General features: G+C 44.7%; 1 protein-coding gene across 13 annotated transcripts in view; it reads right to left on the reverse strand.

Annotated features, from left to right (window-relative positions):
- Nucleotides 1-4,716: 4,716 nt before the first annotated feature.
- The window catches only part of MITF (melanocyte inducing transcription factor), a 138,683-nt gene continuing 130,439 nt past the window's right edge, over nt 4,717-12,960 (reverse strand). For 7 of the 13 annotated variants that reach the window (XM_083724489.1, XM_083724480.1, XM_083724490.1 and 4 more), the window contains 2 exons: nt 12,094-12,241; nt 8,826-9,636 (listed from right to left, as the gene is read on the reverse strand). In XM_083724489.1, coding sequence (XP_083580615.1) covers nt 9,232-9,636; nt 12,094-12,241 — 553 coding nt within the window. In that variant the 3' untranslated portion in view covers nt 8,826-9,231. Of the gene's footprint in view, nt 8,471-8,590; nt 9,637-12,093; nt 12,242-12,960 lie in introns of those variants that run through there. The other 6 variants (XM_083724486.1, XM_083724484.1, XM_083724488.1 and 3 more) reach the window with 2 other exon arrangements.

The following is a 12,960-nucleotide window of genomic DNA, read 5'->3' on the forward strand; positions in this document are numbered from 1 at the left end:
GCTTCATTCCATATATCCATAGCAGTCAACTGGGCTCCTCAGACAGGGCACTGCTAGAGTTCCCACGTGTGCTCTTGGTCTGGACTAGAAATTGGGCCTTTACTGGTTGCAGCTCTAACCTCTGCCACACTCTTCAAGGGGTGGTGGTGGTGGTGGTCCCCAATCCCTAGAGCAGCTTTTAAGGGAGCTGTCAAGGAGGGGGGGGGGTTGTCAAAAACCACCACCCCTCACCCTCTTCCAGACAGATATAAATCAGGCAGTCTTGTCCTCAGTGTTCAGCCGCTGTCTGTCTTGAGCTGAGGCTGCCGGTGATGCAAATTACATGCTACATCCAGACAAAAGTACTTACAAATTGGAGTATTAAATCATGATTCGCATTAGAGCAACATGAATTTCATTGGGTCTTCATTGGATTAGAACTGATCATATGGAACTAATCTAATGTGGTGTGTGGATGTCACATTAGTTCTGCATTTGTCAGAGAAATTATGCAAAGCTGCAACGTGCAACAGAAATAACAAATCTGGCATGCTGGGCCAAGCCCGCGAACACAGATCTACCTTCAACTAAAGCCTCAGGCACGTCAGTTACCTGCCACCCACAGTCATTCCTACTCCCCGTTTGACTTCCCTCCAATAAAAGCTTGGCTGTACCTTGAGCTGTGCATATTGTGAAAATTTGCATCCTTTCTCCAAGTAGAGAACCAGTGTGTGGAATGCCAAACTACAACCTGAGAGGCCAGCGTTCAAATCCCCACTTGGCCAAGAAGCTTACTGGGGGACCTTGGGCCAGTTGCTGCCTCTCAGCCTAACCTACCTCACAGGGTTATTATGGGGATTAAATGAGAAGCGGGAAGAGCCATGGACCTCACCTCGAACTCCTTGGAGAAAATGTGGGACATGACTGCAACCAAGCAATCAATAAAGACATAAGTAGTATGCAGGTGGCTCTGTGGGTTAAACCACAGAGCCTAAGACTTGCCAATCAGAAGGTCAGCGGTTTGAATCCCCACGATGGGATGATTTCCCGTTGCTCAGTCCCTGCTGCTGCCAACCTAGCAGTTCGAAAACACATCGAAGTGCAAGTAGATAAATAGGTACCGCTTTGGCGGGAAGATAAAAGGCGTGTGCTGCTCTGGTTCGCCAGAAGCGGCTTAGTCATGCTGGCCACATGACCCAGAAGCTGTACACCGGCTCCCTCGGCCAGTAAAGCGAGATGAGCACCGCAACCCCAGAGTCGTCTGTGACTGGACCTAACGGTCAGGTGTCCCTTTACCTAGTACAAATTACCACTCCTTCAGGTCTATTCCTGGCTCTGGCTCTCATTGGCTCTGGCTCCACCCACTATTAGTCTCCCTGCCTTGCTCCCTACCAGTCCCATGGCTCACCAACGACCACCGGCCTGAGGATTCCAGGAATTAAGACCCCCCCCCCCCCCAGTTCTGGTTGCCCCAGATTGCTATTGTTTGATTGTAGCAGCCATTTCTCAAGAACCATTGGCAGTAGAATTTGCTTTTTTTCAGTTCGTGGCTTTGGGCATTCCCCTGGGAGGAAAAGGCAGGAAAATGAAATGAGAAACCAGCTGGTTCAACCTGGCCTTCTCTGATACACTCATATATGATGACGTGGAGGGATTTGACACTCTGAATGAACTCAGTTGTTAGACGCTTGCTATATTGCTCCCCCCCCCCCCCCCGGCTGTTACATATACAGCCGCCATTTATGTCAGAAGTCACCAACCTACTGCTCATATGCACTCGACATACTGCTCATTGTTCTACTCAAATTACTCAATTCAGGTTTGTGTGCCTATTTCACAGTTTATTTTTAATGTCCTCCAAGCAAGATGATGGCATTTTAAATTGTGTATCAGTTTGAATAGAATTGTATCAGTAGTCAATGTTAGATTACACAGCCAACACTAGTTTCCACTAGTTGTTTAGTGGAACAAAATTATGAATAATTATGTTTCTCTATCTTATAAGGCGCTCTGGAAAATGGCAGTTGGTTTGTGCCATGGGGCTTTTTCAAACCCATAAAAATGAGCAGTTTCTGAACCAAGATTTGGGTCTCCTGGATGTATTTCATATGGTTAAAAAGGTTGTATACATTTCTCGCTTTGCCCAACATTTTGCACCATCCATCTGTAATACTGGCCTGAGCCCACCAGATGGCACAAATGAACCTACGTGAAACAAATAAAATGTGCATTAGCAGCAAGAAGACTTTCTTATTTTTAGGCAGACTTGATTTCAGTTTTGGAATCACATCTATGGAATTGCAATCCCAGTGCCTTTCAATGGTATACACAATTATTTGAGGTAATTCTAGTGCACTCAAGTATCAGAAATCACTTTGGGATTCAAGTGTTGGCATGAAGTTACATGAGGAACCCTCAACGAACTGGGTAACCTGGATCCTTGAACAATTTACTTATTTTGTTGTTTCTTAACCATGTCTCTGTGTCTAGGAGTTCTTTAGCCCAGGAGATGCAGGGACAGGGTAAAGATAAAGGGTAAAGGGACCCATTACCGTTAGGTCCAGTCGTGGACAACTCTGGGGTTGCGGCACTCATCTCGCTTTACTGGCCGAGGGAGCCGGCGTTTGTCCGCAGACAGCTTCCAGGTCATGTGGCCAGCATGACTAAGCCGTTTCTGGTGAGCCAGAGGAGTGCACGGAAATGCCATTTACCTTCCCGCCGGAGCGGTCCCTATTTATCTACTTGCACTTTGATGTGCAGGAGCAGGGACCAAGCAAAGGGAGCCCACCTCGTCACAGGGATTCGAACTGCCGACCTTCTGATCGGCAAGTCCTAGGCTCTGTGGTTTAGACCACAGCGCCACCTGCGTCCCACAGGGACAGGGTGGCCTGATGCAAAAAGGGGACAAGTTGCAGCTGCTGAAACCTGCACCTCTCTTCCACACAATTGTTATAAGAACAGCAGCCCTGCCCTCTTGCATCTGGACATGGTAGACCTCAGAAGTGGGGAAATTTGTGCAGCCTGAGGGCCACATTCTCTTCTGGGCAGCGCTGTGAGGGCCACATCCAAGTGGCAGCCAGGGCCACAAGCAAAGGTTGACAAAAGCAATGGGTGCAAATTATTACCTTTTTACAGTAGGCTAATACACACACAGAAGACAGGAGTGCCTGGCGTGCTCTGGTCCATGGGGTCACGAAGAGTCGGACACGACTAGACAACAACAACAACAACAACACACACAGCTATCCTCCATCCCCAAAATGCATGAGGTATTACCTGAGTTCAAGGACCCATTCTGGGCAGGCAAAACCATTTGGTGTTGCAAAGCAGAGCCAATGAGCAAAGGGTGGTCTGTAGAGAGGGGGGTGGCCTGGAAATGATTTGGAAGCTGCTAAACACAGAGGTCATGAAGAGTCGGACACAACTAAACAACTAAACAACAACAAACACGGAGCAATGAAAAAACCCTGCAGTTCAAGGGAATAAAATGTGGAAAGGCCTCGTCTCTAATCTCGATAAAAACAAACAGCACTTCAGGGAAGGGGAGAAGACTATAAACTGTTGCAATGTATTGAAGGTTAAACTGGGCATGTTTTAAAGTCTTGGTGCTTTCTCCACTCTGCGCCAAATCAATCCAGCTTTCTACAACATGCAGTCCAGTGCAAGGCTTTATTTCTCTACTCAGAAGTAAGCCCATCTGAATTCAGTCTAGGTACTTGAAACAATGGGATAATTCATACCGCACCCCCCCAACCCCAACATTTTGGGAGGGCAATTTGGAGCAGCCCCCAACCTGCTGACCCTGTCCCTCGTGTATACCAGTGTGGTGTAGTGGTTAAGAGCAGTGGAGTCGTAATCTGGTGAACTGGGTTCGCTTCCCCGCTCCTCCACATGGGTGTCCTTGGGCTAGTCACACTTCTCTGAAGTCTCTCAGCCTCACTCACCTCACAGAGTGTTTGTTATGGGGGAGGAAGGGAAAAGGAGATTGTTAGCCACTTTGAAACTCCTGGCGGTAGTGATAAAGCGGAGTATCAAATCCAAACTCCTCTTCTTCTTCCCTCCCTGCCCACCAACCCCTTCCTCACTCACCCCTCCCTCCTTTTTCTAGTTGGCCTCCTCCGCAGCACCCATGGCACAGGCTGGGAGAAGAGGTGCAGGCCGGGCCAACCTTCTAGCAGGCCAGCTGCCTCCTGTCTTTTGGTCCCTTGCTCTGGCACAACCAGTGTGAGGAACCAAAATCAGGACATTCAGGACTGGGAACAGAAGCTGGGGCGGCTTCTGCCGATCTGTGATGCCCCGACTAAATCAGGATACTCGAAGGGTCTGGATAATTTGGGAGTGGGAGGGATGCAAGCAGCTGCTTAGGCAGAAGGCTAGCACCCTCACACACCACAAACTCAAGTGTGAACTTTAAAAGCGTTACCAGCATATACTGCATTCAAATATTATAAATAAAAAGGATTGCGAGAGAAAGGTTCTGTACGGTGTGCTGTCAGTTAAATGGATCCAAGGGAAGACTAAATGGATGCCAAAGAGACAGTGTCAAGAAGTCACAGGAAAGATGGTGCAGGAACAAAGCCTGTCCCTTTTTCTTCAGCCCGATGCTTCCTTTGTCACACAAACTCACACAAAGCTGGAAACACAGTCCATTGGTTCACACAATGCTAAGTATTTCATTTGCACCATGCACAAATTATGTAGCCGTTGTGCGAAAAACCAAACACTTTAATCCATCTATTAGGAACAGTTCAAATTATTTAATTGGCTTACATTAATATTGATCCATAATTTACAGTGCGATGGACCATACACAACTTATTGCTGTGGCCGACAGCAGGTGAAAAGATCACTAACAGCATGGTACTAAGCATCCAGAACAAGAGGCAGTCATTTATGTCACTTTTTCAAGATACAGAGGCCTTTGATACCATCAATTTCCATTTTTCACCAGTGCATTTTATGTCCAAAAAAATAAAAATAAAAATGGTAAGTGCATTATTTTGTGCTTTGCTTTGTTTATTTTTCTCCATATATGCTTCCTAAAGGCTTTATAGGCATCAGAGTTAATATTGCTTTATCTATCTATCTATCTATCTATCTATCTATCTATCGTAGTAAGGAACATGTTCATGGCACTAATATATCTTGCATGGTTTTGGCAACAGTTAAAATTGCTTGGTACTCTGTGTTACCTAGCTAGCCGTGTCATGATTCGCTCCCCGGTTTTGGCATCTGGGCTTGTGTAATCATTGTGGTTTGAAGAAATATCAGAACAGCCACACGCTCCATGATTTCCTACCATTTAGCAAGTGTCTCCAGCGTCTCTTCCCCTGTAGAAGCACCACACTTTAAGGCCTAACAGTTCTGCAGCTCTTGGTTCAAAATTAAACAAATAAAACGGCTTCATTCAAGACCTTAATTCCAGGCTTGCAATTCTGGAAGTCCTACTCACTCCAAGAGATTTCAATGTGGGTAATATGAAAACTCCACCTTAAAAACAGAGGGGCTCCAAACATAATTTGAGGAGAGGAAAAAACAAAGTAACCAAGGAGAATGTTGACGTGCAATGTTGAGAAAGCCCAAGGGATTTTGGAAACGCTGAAAAGAGCCATACATCTGATCCAAGAGAAACCTAAACTAGGAAGTTTGCATTTCCCAATGTGCCATGGTAAAGCACGCTTGTAATTCAGTCACAGAGTAGGGTTCAATTTTATCAGGACCCAAGTGGTACACTAAATCTTTATTTCTTGAACCAAAAACACTGCTGAGTTGATCCCTGGCAAAAAAGCTTTTCTTAACTGAACAGTTACGCTATTCTCATTTGTTATTACTACTATAATCAGGGCTTTGTATTTGCAATCACAAAAGATGGTACCTAAACATGATACAAACCATCCTAAAAAATCTTAGGCTGCTGTTGTTATCATTGTTAAAAGCAAGTTTCTAGTCCTTGCTGTGCAAAGACAGGCTTGACAGTGTGGAAAAATAAATAATGCCTGAAGCCTGAGAAAGGATGTCCAGTGTTCTGAGGAGCAGGGATGGGGGTAGGTCTGAGCTTCAACATGCCCACCTTGTCCCAAAGACAAATGAAACATAATAGATTGTGCAAAACAAGCAAATATGTAAGCTTGCCTTATGTGCATATTTTACATGGTTTGCATTGAAGTAAAAAAAGAAGCCAATATCTAGAAAAGCTAATATGTACAGGGTACACACAGCTGTAGTTCTCTGCTTTTTACTTCTAAAGATACAGGCCACTTGCATTGTTAAGGATCAAGACTTCACTGAAGCAGACTGGGATAAAATTTGAACCCAGTTCTCCCGTATCAGGGGGGGAAATAAGCTTCCTTTCCACACTGAAATTCTAACTAGCTTCCAGCTGCTAGTATGCCTCAGGAACCTGCAGTCCTCCAGATGTTCTTAGATTCCAGCTCCATTGGCATGACTAGAGGTCCAGTAAGATGGGAGCTGGAACATCTGGAAGACCACAAGTACTTCATCACTTGTAGATGGCGACAAACCCTTCATGAGCTGTAACTTGCACCACATTGCTAATGATGGGCCAAACACCCGCTTGCCTCCACAGTCACTTACGGACTCATTGTTAAAACCGTGTTTATGGAAGACAATCTTACTCGGCTACGAGTGATCGCCAAAGAAAGAAAGAAGAAACAGGTCAGGATTCTTAACACGCTGTGAAAGCTAACACTGCAATCCCAATCACGCTTACCTGGGAGTAAGCACCATTCAGTCGGACTTACTTCTAAGCAGGCACGGTTAGGACTGCGCTGTCAGCACTAAGGCAGTTCGAATTTTGACTCCTACATTAACAGTCACCTGTGACCATTATCACTGGCCAGATAATAGTTAAATTGGAGGGGGACCCCTACCACATGCAGTTATTGAGTTGGAAGATATTTTGAGGTTAGGAGAAAATGCCTTCCTGTTCCTTCAAACCAGAGTTCCCACCCCTGATTTTTTTCTCTCTTTTTTGTCTACAATGGCCTTTCCCAATCTGGTGCACCCCAGGTGTTTTAGTCTACAACTCCATGCTGGTTGATGCAAGTTGTAGTCCAAAACATCTGGAGGGAGCCAACTTAGGGAAGGCAGGTCTATGTGGATTCTTGGCGTTGCAAAGATGAGGCCCGGGTCTTGCTCCCCTAAGTTAGTGGTGCACTTACAAAGGAGCATGATTTGGCCTTAGTGGTTTCACAGATATTTAACCAAACTATACAGCAGCTGTTTGCTTTTGAGGCTCGTCTACCTTAACATATCCTGATTGTCGCCATGCTTTCACCCTAATGTTTTGAAGAACTATCAGCTGCCTATAGCTCGGGTTTCCAAAGCACAGATTCAAAGCTGGAGCAGAAAAGAGGTCCAAGACATCTGGAAATAGTGTCAGAATTTGCACAGGCTTGGGTGAAAGATTTGGGTGCTCTTGCTTCACGTCACGAGCGCTGTGCCCCACCCATCAGCCACCACCAGCAATCCCCTCCTCCCAAACCGTCTTGGGTCGCACACTTCAGTCAGTGCTAGTTCACGGAGACTACGGCTAAATTTAAGGCACTTCACTCTGAATGAGATATGCTTCCCTGCCATTTGCAAGTCAGCTGGGTGGCTGCTAGGGCGGAAGCCAATCACTTGCTCAACTGGTAAGACCACACAACCACTGTATAAAATATTTAGGCATGACAATCATACAAGTATCACTACTGTTATTGCATAGGACTACGCTGGAGAAGATAATGCACGGAACATGCTCTCACGACAACACTGTTGCATGGTTAAACTTGACAACGTTGGGATCAAGTAAAAGTTAATACCTGCAGATATAGTAAAATCCTCTTTCAACCTGAAAAATCTAACAGCGCACTAAAGGATATAGCAACCGTGTTTCTCAAGCATATTTCTATTTGTCCTGTATCACTAAAAATAAATACGTTAAGTTTGGGGTTTTTTTTTTCCTTTTTCCTTTTTTTTAATGCAGAGCATCGTCTTGTTAACTAGACCTAAATCGGTACTATGATTTAAAGCTCTGTCGGTGTCAAAACATTTCTTCCAAGTGAGACTGTAATATATAAAATAGTCACAAAACCACTCTTGAAAAGACAGGAACCTGCACAAAAGCTTACTTTGAAGTGTGTACAAAGAATGCAGAACCCCCTTTGTGGGGTTTTAAAATGTTAAAAATAAAATCACTGCGATAACTAGAGGCATTTTCTTACAAATAAAATACAAATGTACTCAGAATGAAAAAAAAGTGAAAAATTCATGCAAATCAGGTAACTGTACAATGCAATTAAAAAAACCAAAATCCAATTGGTTATATCCAATTGACAGAAGGTACTAAGATTTTTTTTTTGTTAAGAGCTTGAAATATTCACCAGTCTTGCATTGTTAAAATACCAGTATAGATTTCTTACCATGATTAAAAGTGATTTCTTAAAAAAAAACACACCCTGAACCATGATTTAGAACAGTGTTTCCCAACCTTGGGCCTCCAGATGTTTTTGGCCTACAACTCCCATCATCCCTAGCTAGCAAGACCAGTGGTCAGGGATGATGGGAATTGTAGTTCAAAAACAGCTGGAGGCCCGAGGTTGGGAAACACTGATTTAGAAGGTTGTCCACTCACCGGAGACCAGAACAAAAATAACCACATGCCAATGTCATTGAATATCTCTCTTTGTCTCTCCCTACTTCATTCTAGCTTGTACTTTGTTTGAGATCACCGTGAGTTAGTTTCTGTACAGGTAACCCGCTGACATGCATATTATATTTAATGCCTTGGGAAAGATTAAATTGGATTAACAAGTACTGTATCTTTAAAAGGAGGCACTATTAAGTCAACACAAAAAAAAAGTTTTACAAAGCTAGTCCTTTTTTGGTTTCTTTACATTCTTCTACGTTTCATTTCCACGTCAATGGGTATCATTTACAGTTATGCAGGAAGTTTCACCTTTTGTGGATCATGGACTTGGCGATCAGTCTAACTCTATTGCTTTCAAGTAGACATGAGCTCACTTTGGAGCTCTTGGCGAATCTGGTTCACAGATGCAGTACAATACTTTGGAAGCATTGGTAGTTTTAAAATAAAATATACAAGTCTCTGCAAACATTAAAAAAGTCACATACACTGGGCTATTTGAAGATTTATATTAAAAGATAGTTATTAAGAAAACAGAGCAAATTACTTAATCTACTGATCAAGAAACAAAGAAGTCCACGAAGAGCCTTTCTAATTTGCATTCACTAGCAAGCGTGGTCAGATTCCTCCATGCTCACGCTGCTCCTTCGGCTACTTGTTTTCGACGCCCCAGGAGACAATGAGGAAAGGAGCGGGTCGGTCACCCCGACAGGAGAAAGGCTATCGTCCATCAGGATGTCTTCCAGTTTGGAGCCCATTTTCGTAGGGACAGCATAAGTGCCGGCAGCTGACTCAGTCACATTGGCCAGGCTGTCGTTGAAAGTGATGGTGCCGTCGGTAAGGTCGAGAGTGGTTGTGCAAGACAGGTCAGGGTGGCGCTGCAGGACCTCTTGGCTGCAGTTATCGATGGCGGGCTCCTGCTTGATGAGCCGGTTCACCATCTCGGGCGAGCAAAGGCCTGTGGACGGCACGATAGAGAGTCCGTGTGCTCGAGCCTGCATCTCAAGTTCCTGTGGTGGAGAACCATGCAGAACGATAAACGTGTTTGAAGAACAATTATTAATTAAGAAATGGCAACTCTGAAAATGGACACTTCCCTGCAAAACAGACCATTAAATCCATGTGTCAGGCTTCAGGGAATCTCTTCTATTCTACGTCAGATAAGCGCCGGCTTATCTGTGCTTTCTGCCTCTGAGCTTTTTGTTCTACTACTCTCAAAGCATGCCGAGTCCTGAGAAGGGTGTGTGTGTCAGGAATGCTGTCTAAAGTCACTGAGTCTGTCAGCTGTCTCTCCCCTGGTGTTTCTTCTTCCTGCTGCTCTCCCAATATTTCCCAGTGTCTCCCCTCTGATCCTTCTGCAAACCACTGTTGTAATTCTATACTGTCCTCCTCTTCTCAGGAAGGTTCAGGAAGGTGGGGGTTCCCCACCATGCCTCCTCAGTCCAGTCCCCGACATCATGTTATGTTGAATGTATCTGCTTGTTTTAAAATACCTGTTCTGTGTGTGAGTGGTGGGGAGGGCAACCAGGCTGGGAACCAGACCACCACACAAACACAAAACTGTCCCTAGATATTTGCACTGGTATTTGCAATTTTCGTTGTATAAGTTTCACTCTGCTGAAAAAGGAGCAGAAGCTTGGCTTGATTTACTTTGTAAAGGTTTGCCATGTTGCCAGTGGCTATTCGCCACTGTTGCTTACTGCTATATTCTCTGAGCTCCGCCCTACAAAGTCATGGCACAAGTGGAATGGCCACACAATGGAACTTGCCCTCCCTCTCCTCCTCCTGTGTGCCTGCCCCCCGAATCTACACTGGATGAGGCCACAAACCTCTAGATCTGAGTTTGAGGTAGGGAGGCTTGGAGGGAGAGGAAGTTGCTTCCACAGTGACTTGGTTGGATTCAACCTTCTGCATTACAGTTTGACACGATGGCCTCAAAGTGGAGCTAATATGCACACTGTTGCCTTTTTTTTATGTTCCTGACACTTTTGTGATACAAACGGGGAAGAAGTTCTGTTCAGTTCACATTTAAAGGCACATCTACCTAAATCACACTTTGCAAAATGACGCACAAACCAAAACACAGTCATCCTTCGAAATCTGCCCTTTTCTGAATTTTGAAGTGCCACGTAATGTGTACAAATTGCATATAACTAGGGTAACATGTGCCTGGATACGCATATATAATGAAAACAACATACAAACATCCAGTTTATTAGAGAAGCTGTTTTGCCAAAATGTGTATATATTAGGCAGAGCTGTGTACAAAAATGTGTCTATTAGGAGAAAGAGGCACAAAAAGGCTGTTGAATTTTCATGAGGGTGTGTGTGGGTGTGGGTGTGCTTTAAATGACCAACTGATGTGGGGGAAATGGAGAGAAACCAGAACTGACAGGTCCACCCATTCATATCCTACAGTACACTTGTTATGCTCTCCTGCATTGTAGCCCATTCTGATCTCTAGGTAGAAGGATGAGCCTAAGCATGTTTAATATATAAACAAAATGTAAATAAATAATCCGAGACCTCCTTTACCATTCAGGTATAGGAAAATACACATTGCTTCCCACACTTGCGCTTCTGGAGCACTGCCTGGTGTCGCAGAGAATGAGGCCATGACTTCTATCTCCTTGGTTACAGAACACAGTGCACGTGAGAGGAAGTGGGAATGAGGGAAACGCCCCTGAGCCACAGTTCTATCTAAACCCTTTTAGATCTCTTTATTTTGTGAAATAATTCAGCAGGGCAACTTTTTCCTGCAAGGATTCTGCTTTATGTGTTGGTGGTTTATTAAGATGTTCCGTATCTGTAATGTAGTGCCCTCCAGATGCTGTCAAACTCCAACCCGGCTCGCTGGAGCCCTGGGTGCCTGAGCACCCACAAAATTCCCCATGAAGGGGCTAGGCACCCACAAAGCCCATGGCCCCAGGCACCCACGGCCAAACTGGAGTCTCTTGCCAACTCCCATCATCCCTGATAGGAATCCTGACCACAGGCCATGCTGGCTGGGGTAGTCCAATAAGGCGTGAGGAAATTTTAGGGCTGGTCCTGAATACTGTATCCATTTATAAAGCACATATTCTGCCTTCTGGAAACTATTTCCATGTTGCCTTGCTGACTGCACCTGGATGGTCATACCTTGTCTTAACCATGCAAGATGTGCATAAGCCTTTGTGGCTCAACCCCTGGCTTCTTCTGAAAATGGTGACCATCATTTCCAGTTTGGACGAAACAGGAAACTATGGTTAATTGAAATGTCTTCATTTCATTCTGCTGTGTCACAATTGGAGAGGAGAAAGAGATGGATGCACAAGCAAAAGGCTCATCCTACATTGCCTGAAATATGATCATTTGAATGTAGTTCTTATGATTGCTGTTTCAGGGCAGACTAATATTAAGGGAGCAATCTGGAAAACACACACACACACATCTGAAGTGCCATTATATTTATGCATTAATCAGCAAACCTGTATTCTGAGCAAAAGGTGCCTGTTGGCATGTTCCAGTTTCTTTTGTCTGTTCTCTAGTTCTTTTGTACGTTGCTGTTCTCTTTGCAACTTGCGGATGTAGTCCACAGAGGCCTTTAAAATAGTTCCCTTATTCCAACGCATGTCCCTGCAAGATGGAATGTGAATAATCAAATCTGGAAAGATGCAACATTGAGGGATGGCAGGGGGAGACATTTGTAATACAGGAAATCCATTTACATTAATATGCTCCATTTTAGTGTAATCCATCTTTTTTAAAAAATAAATAAATGAGGATTTAATAGGTTTGCACTCAAACAACATAATAACAAAGCCTACTTTTTTGGTTTTTTCTGGGAAGCGGGGCTAATCAATGGTTTCTCATAGGAAAGTCGCCTTCTGTTCTTTTAGGCAGACCTCCATTGCTTTTGAAGGGACACGGTTGGCGCTGTGGGTTAAACCACAGAGCCTAGGACTTGCCAATCAGAAGGTCAACGGTTTGAATCCCTGCGACGGGGTGAGCTCCCGTTGCTCAGTCCCTGCTTCTGCCAACCTAGCCGTTTGAAAGCATCCAAAGTGCAAGTAGATAAATAGGTACCGCTCCAGCGGGAAGGTAAACAGCGTTTCCATGCACTGCTCTAGTTCGCCAGAAGTGGCTTAGTCATGCTGGCCACATGACCCGGAAGCTGTACGCCAGCTCCCTCGGCCAATAAAGTAAGATGAGCGCCGCAACCCCAGAGTCGGTCATAACTGGACCCAACGGTCAGGGGTCCCTTTACCTTACCTTTACATTGCTTTTATGCTTGGTATGTAAAGCAGCAGCAGACAATGGTATTCAACTAACTCAGAGTAGACCCACTGAAACTA

This window comes from Podarcis gaigeae, assembly GCF_964106915.1.
Source record: "Podarcis gaigeae genome assembly, chromosome: 2".
NCBI classification, from domain to species: Eukaryota; Metazoa; Chordata; class Lepidosauria; order Squamata; family Lacertidae; genus Podarcis; species Podarcis gaigeae.